General features: G+C 32.9%; 1 protein-coding gene across 1 annotated transcript in view; it reads right to left on the bottom strand.

The window, feature by feature from the left end:
- The window catches only part of LOC112525790 (alcohol dehydrogenase 1), a 10,521-nt gene extending 2,949 nt beyond the window's left edge, over nt 1-7,572 (bottom strand). The window contains exons 1-3 of the mRNA XM_025136059.1: nt 7,039-7,572; nt 1,437-1,572; nt 1,268-1,337 (exon numbers count right to left, since the gene is read on the bottom strand). Coding sequence (XP_024991827.1) covers nt 1,268-1,337; nt 1,437-1,572; nt 7,039-7,351 — 519 coding nt within the window. The 5' untranslated portion in view covers nt 7,352-7,572. The remainder of the gene's footprint in view (nt 1-1,267; nt 1,338-1,436; nt 1,573-7,038) is intronic.

Raw genomic sequence — 7,572 nt, 5'->3', positions numbered from 1 at the left:
CAAAAAAATGAGAACTTTTAAATAATTTATTTGATATTAACATTGATATTTTTTTTTTCAAATTTGTATGATATCTTCAAATTTATATTTTATTCAAAAATAAAATCATTATTGTTTTCTTAAAAACACATAAAATCGTATTATAACATCGACAAAGGCAAATAATAAAATAGAACATTAAAATCGAGACGTGTCTCGATGCATTGCGTGAGTACTCTTCTAGTTTGATATAAATTAAAAACTCCTAAACGCAGAGACCACATTTGTATCAAAGATCAATAGGGTTCTCAGTACCCACTATGTTAAATTTGTGCATCCAATGGAAGGATACATAGTATATAGATTGCGTATATATTGATACATTTATACATACACACATATATATACTAGAAGTGTCCTCGCGCAATGCAAAGCGATGCATCTCAATTCTGAAGCTGATAACTTGAACCCTCAATAGTCAATACATATTCATGCTTCGTTCTATTCTCTGTCCGTCTCGTTTTTTTATGGTTTTGTGTGGTTTTCTTGAGAAAACGAGAAAGTCTTCAGTTGGTTATCAGACAAACTTATCTATGTGTGTGTATATATATATATGTATAACCTATGCTGTTACTGCAGTCAAAATACAAAATATCGGTCAGGACCGATATTCAATATTTCGGTTATATTGATGATATATCAGAGATATATCGGTCCAAAATAGCGGTTAATATAATATTTCTTAGAATTATATATATATATATATATATATATATATATATACAAATTATATATGTACGCATCCATAAACATATCATATGCATTAATTAGAGTTTAGAAATATAGTTTCAAAACTAAAACATCACATAAACAAGTCTCACAAAACAAAATAGGAAAACTGTTCAAAAACGAGCTAATCGCAAGCAATAAGCGTGAACTGTGAAAGAACCGAGAAGAGAAGCAGCATGAACTGTGAAGGAACCGAGAAGAGAAGAAGCGTGAGACTTAATATATGTGTTGACTGGTTGACCAAATAAAGAGGCCCAAAAAACTAAGCCCGACATATAATAAAAAAAAAACCCAAACATTTGTATTATAGAAAATCGATATATCGGACCGATTTTTCCATCAAAATATCAGTGAAATATCGGTAAATATCGGCGATATTATCGGAACCGATATTTTGACCGATATGTTTCCAGAGACCAATATCCGATATATCGCGACTTTAACAGCATAGTGTATAACTTGATGATGGAACAATATAAACTATGTTAAATCTTGTCACCTTGGTGCAGAAGAAACAGTTGCCACAAGGCATAATGAACGCACCCACAACACGGGCTCCTACAGGAAGTCTGCAGAATAAACATAGAACCTCATGAGATACATACGAAAGAACGGAATTGTAGACATCTTGCAACTTCTCAAGATTTAGAGAAATAACAAGCACAAACCTTTCAATTGTTTTAGTGTCAGTCAATGGCCCATGTTCAACAACCTCGCCAGTGATCTCATGCCCCACGACACATGGGCTTGGAAATGGGAGTTCACCCTTGATTACATGAAGGTCAGAGTGGCAGACACCACAAGCTGAAACATTAAAGTGTGGTGGTGTCAAAGAGGTATAATTATACAGTAATCAAGAAGTAATTGGAAGAGAATCGACTAAAAACTGGGATTAGGGTATCGTGAATAACCAGATGCGCTGTCATAATGAGGGACTAGAAGTTGTAAGTTGTGACCCAATTACCCTGCATAAAGAGCCTATAAAAATAATTGAAAGTCATTCTATGTATGTCCACAGATATGGATGAGTTATGCACCCTGGTTTATCTCTGTATAAACTAATTCGAAAGCAAATGGAACCCAAATCACTTCTTTTTCCAAACACCACATAACATGACCCCAGAAAACAGAAATGTTGAATGGCTAAAAGGTATAGGACTTTTGAAAAGAAACTCAATTTTGATATTATTTCTGGACATTGTCATCCCACTAGAAAACCAAACCAATAAATCCCACCTGAAACTGGGGTCGGGAAGGGGGAGGGTTGAGATGTAAGTAAACCTGACCTCTACCCTCAAAGAGTAGAGTGGTTGTTTCCATGAAGACCCCCAGCTTGTGAGAAGTGTGCAAAAATGATAGAAAGTTTCCCCAAATAAATAAAGGGAGTAGCAAATGGTGAGGGTTTGGGAAAGGAGAACCAAAAACAAGAAAATGAGGAAGCAGGAATATCGAGTTAGAAGTAAACAACACACAAGCACAAGTAAGTATATGAAAACCTAACCAAGGTAAGAAAAACCACACCCCCAATGGTCTAGCAAAGGGATCTAGTAATCCAATTGTCGGCTCACTAACCCTACCTTCAATCTTCTACCTCTACAACTCCCGTCTATGCTAGCTACAGATATGCTACTACTCTGCTACCCTAATCCTACGTATCCGATAACTCCAATCAGATGTCATGTCCTCAAAAATGCCTAAATCAGCCATGCCTAACCTTAGTTTCTCATCCCATGCCCTCCTCGACCTACCCCTTCTCCTTGCCCTCCTCGACCGTCACACTCTCTATTCTCCTCATTGGAGCTGCCATCCGTCTCCTACGAATGTGAACAAAACACCACAATATTCCCACTCAACTTATCTGTAAAGTGAGCATACTCCAACATCCCACTAAAGACCTCATTCGATATCCTATCTAACTTGGTCCGTCGACAAGTCCATCCAAGCATTCTCTTTTCCGCAACTTCCAACTTCCTCTAATTTTCCTTTTTTGTTGCCCAAAACTCCGACCCATACAACATAGTTTGTCTAATGGCTACACTCTAAAATTTTCCCTTTAGTTTTAGCATAAGCTTTTTGTCACACAGCACCTCTGTGGCATCCATCTACTTTAGCCATCCCGTCTTTATGCAATGCGTTATGTCATCCTTGATTTCGGCTCTTCTGAACCATGGATCCTAGACGCTTGAAGTTGTCCTTTTAGGGTACCCTATGCCCCAGCTGTTGACTTCCAGTTCCACGCCCTCTTCAATACCCTCTCCATTTAAATTGCACCATATGTATTTGATCTTAAGAGTAGCTAATGGGTAGGCCTTAGGAGTGTTCAAAATGACGGACATACGGCATAACCCATCCACACAGACCGACAAAACCTAAATGAACGAACATAAATGAATGTAATTGAACGAGCGAGACCATTGTTAGTTCATTTAATCTAGTTTTTGATTGAAAATCTAGCTGTTAGCTAACTAATCATGGTTGGCAAAAACTAGCCTATAAGATTGTTGACAAATGTAAAATGACCAAAAATGGCATGTGAAAAATTACTCAATTCTAAGATTACATAACTTAATTAAAACAAACAACTAACATATTTCATCACATTAAAATAAGTAATAACCAAAATAAAAAGGTTTACAATTATTTAAGTTTAATGGACATTCCTTACATTCCATCTCATGTGTGCAATATTATTATGAATTTCCTGCATCTCACGGCATGACCCTCATATGTTACCACAACTAAGGGGGTGTTTGGGATTGCTTATTTAAAACAACTTGTACATTTTTGTAGAAGTTCTTATCAACTTATGTGGTGGCAAATCGGAGTTTTATAAAAAGAGTTTTTGGATTAGCTTATGGTGGTACCACACCGGATAAGCTGAAAAAATAGATGAGATACCCTTTTTTTCCATCCAAACACTAAAAAACTCCTTATTACCTCACCACACTGGAATAAGTTAATAAGATAGAAGGGAGTAACTTATCAAAAAACTCCTTATTACCGGTGCCAAACTGGTATAAATATTTCCTTTCTTTTTCCATCTAAACACTAAATACCCCTTATTACCGGTACCACACCGGAATAAGTTAATAAGCACTTTAAATAAGCAATCCCAAACACCCCCTAAAACTTGTCTTACCATCTAATTCTTCCATAGGTACTCATTCACGATGTCGTTGAACAACGTTGAAAATCATATCTTTCACGTCATTCATTAAACTATAGTTAGTCATGAAGAGTGAACGTTGCCCATCATCAATGTCATACAGGTGCCACTATGGCATCATGAACCATCACATGATGATGTTGCCGTACCAATATAACGATCTTGTCGTCGGACTATAGGAAGTCTTAGAAGTATCATGAAATTATATATTTAGAGCGAGAAGACGAAGATTATAAACATAACCCAAATGGTAATAGAACTTCAATTTGATTATTACATATATATGTATATATATATATATATATTATATAGTTGTGAATATTAATTTATAAAGCTACTTTATGGTAATTCTGGTCAAAACAACAAACCAAATTATAAAAGAAGTTAAATGGTATAATAAATTGATGAAATTATAAATAATATGATTTGTTTAAAAAAAGTAAAATATATATATATATATATATATATATAGATAATGTGTTGATTAAATTATGGTTTTTAAAAAGAAATATATTCATTTATCAGTAAATTTTCATAATATAAAGTATCATTAAAAATTTAATAATAATAATTTTTTTACTACTGTAATTAAATAAAGATTATAATTGTTATGTTCTCATATAATAGTATTGTAATATTATGATAATAATGATAATTATTAACAATAATACTGAAATTATAATAATGATTATTATTATTGTAATTATTATAACAATAATTCTAACAAATAATAATAAGTCAACAAAAATGAATGAAAGGTATGGATTTTTAAGAAAGATAGACAAGTGCATAATTGGAATAAAGTAGAAAAAAACTCTTGAAACTTATTGAAACGCTACTTCAAGGCCATGCTTGGCAACCATAAGGTAGCTTATTAAAAAAGCCCAGTTTTGCTTGCACAAGCTAGAAGTAGTGTTTCAATAAGCTCCACGAGCTTTTTTCCGCTTTTTCCATTCATTTTACTGAACTTTTAATATTATTTATTTAAAATTATTATTATCATAACTACAATTATTATTATATTTCAATATTATTTTTAAATTATTACATTACATTCTATTAAAACATAACAATTATAATGTTTAATTAATTACTATCGTAAAAATTAATTATTATTCATTTTCTAATAATACTTTATATTACAAAAACTTACTAAATATAAAGAAATAGATTTCTTTCAAAATATTACTTAATCAACATACATTCTTCTATTTTAAAATAAATCCAATTATATTTATAATTTCATCAACATATTATATTATTTAATTTTCTTTTTATAATTTGCTCTATTTTTTCTCTAGAATTACTATAAAATAGCTTGTAGATAGAAATCAACATCTAACAATTATAACATATATATGTACAATTGTACATATATATAATCAAATTTAAGTTCTATCACCATCTGGTTATAGTCTTCATAGTTTCTCTCCAAACTCCAAATATACAATTTGGCGGTATTCTCCAGGCTTCCTCTAATGGTACGACAACATCTTCAGGTGGTGGTTCATGAACTATAGCGGCACATATAAACAATATCATGATGTGATAATGGCAACATTCACTCTTCCTAAGTACATTTGAAGGAATGACACGACAAATATGATTTCCAACATTGTTCAACAACATCATAATTCATAAATAAGTACCTTATGAAAAAAATTAGACGGGGAGACGAGTTTAGTCATGATCACATGTGAGAGTCATGCCATAAGATGCAAAACAATTCTAATAATATTGCAAATATGATCCAAATGCAAGAAATATCCATTAAACCTAAATAATTGGAAAACTCTTTTTTTAACTACTTATTTTAATACGATGAAAAATGAAATATATTACTGGTTTATCATTTTACATTTGTCAACTAACTTATCAACCAACAACTAGATTATCCTAGTTTGCCAAACGCACCCCAAGTAGTGTGTCAATAAGTTAGTTTATGGCAAAACCAAACGTGGTTTTTTCAATAACCTCAAAAAATAAGCTTTTATGGTTGCCAAAACATGGCCTAAACGAAACACATCACGCCACATATGCAATTTCTTTTGGTTTTTTGACAAAATGTTGGTGCAATGGAAATATTTATAGGTGAAGCATACTTAGAGTATTAATAGTTAAAACTAGAGCAACAATGACCTACTTGTTAAACTTGTGAAACAAAAGTGACTAACATGTGGAAACAGGAACCTCAACTCACTTCAATTCCATTTTCCAAGCTTTGTCAAACCAAACAACCCCAAACACCGGGGAGGTTGTTTCTGTGAAAATCCAAGCGGGCTAGCAGAAAGTTGTGGAAAGTCGAGGGTAAAACAAAAATTTTGTCAAAAATTTTGAAAGGTTTGAAATTTTTCCAAGCTTTGTCAGACACTCCGAGTTCCTTTACATCTTTGACTTTCTATGGTGCATTTGATCAAGAAAATTCAAACTCATTGTTGATATATTCAATAAGTAAATAAAAAATCCACTAATCAAGCCGATTATGACAGTTCTTCCAATCAGAGATATACAATCTGAATCAAGAACTTCTATCAATCATAAATTTCTCTACTTTCTCAAAGATATACATATATAGATGCATAATCATTTACAAACTCGATAATTCGAACAAACTTACAAACCAGTTTTCATGTGTTCATGAAACAATATATGTGAAATTGCGGAGTTGTTTCATATGTGAAAAGTTCATGACAGTCAAAATAACTCCCCTCATTCCAACATTTTCAAACCAAATTAGCTGCATATCAAACTACAATCGACACATGTAGATGATCATGTTGATAACAAAATAATTTAGGTGATACAAGTTTCAAAGAAAATACAAACGCACATATCATTTGTTATGGAGTGAGCATAAATCATAGTTATTATTACAAAAAACACACATATACAGTGAAAATAGAATAAAGAAAACTAAGAACAGTCAACAATAGCCTTCGATAGATCATCAAAATGCTTCTACTCTCATTCCCTAAATTGATGAAATAAACCCCAAATTATGGAGAAATAGCTTGTTTGTATATACCAATTTTGAGCTAAAACAGATATCGGAAGACTATTAATTAAATTAAAAGCAGAAAAGAGGTTGATTTTAGATATGATACCTTTGGTTTTGATAAGAACTTCGTTAACTTTAGGGCGAGGCATTTGAAAATCTTCAAAAGTCATAGGCTTATTTGGTTCCCAGAAAACAGCTCCTCGCATGTACGATGGTCCATTGTTAAGGTGATACGATGAAGTCGAGATTGTTGAAAAATGCGTCGTTTTCGCATCGTCTGAAGAGCAAGAAGAAGAAGAAGATATCACCGATCGTCTCGATTGATTACAGTAAATCGAAGAAAAGGGGGAAGTTGTCGTTGATGATCGAGAGCTGCTGATGAGACTTCGGAGTAATTTGTTGTATCGATTGAAACCCATTTGACTTCTTGAATCTCTTGTGGCTGTTGATCAAAAAAACGAGGAAACGGTAGCAATCGGGCCTGTAAACTAGCAATATAACACATGGGTTATGAGTATCGGGTAGTTGGAAGGAATGATGGATGATTCATCATTATCTGAATCCTACTCTTTTTAATATTTGGCAAAAACCCAATGTTTTCTCGTGACCGGCGGAATGTACGAAGAAATAGGGGACACTA

The sequence above is a fragment of the Cynara cardunculus genome (genome assembly GCF_001531365.2).
Source record: "Cynara cardunculus var. scolymus isolate 2C chromosome LG 13, CcrdV1, whole genome shotgun sequence".
Lineage (NCBI taxonomy): Eukaryota > Viridiplantae > Streptophyta > Magnoliopsida > Asterales > Asteraceae > Cynara > Cynara cardunculus.
Note: the sequence above shows the minus strand (reverse complement) of the source record. Positions and strands in the feature narration are given on the sequence as shown.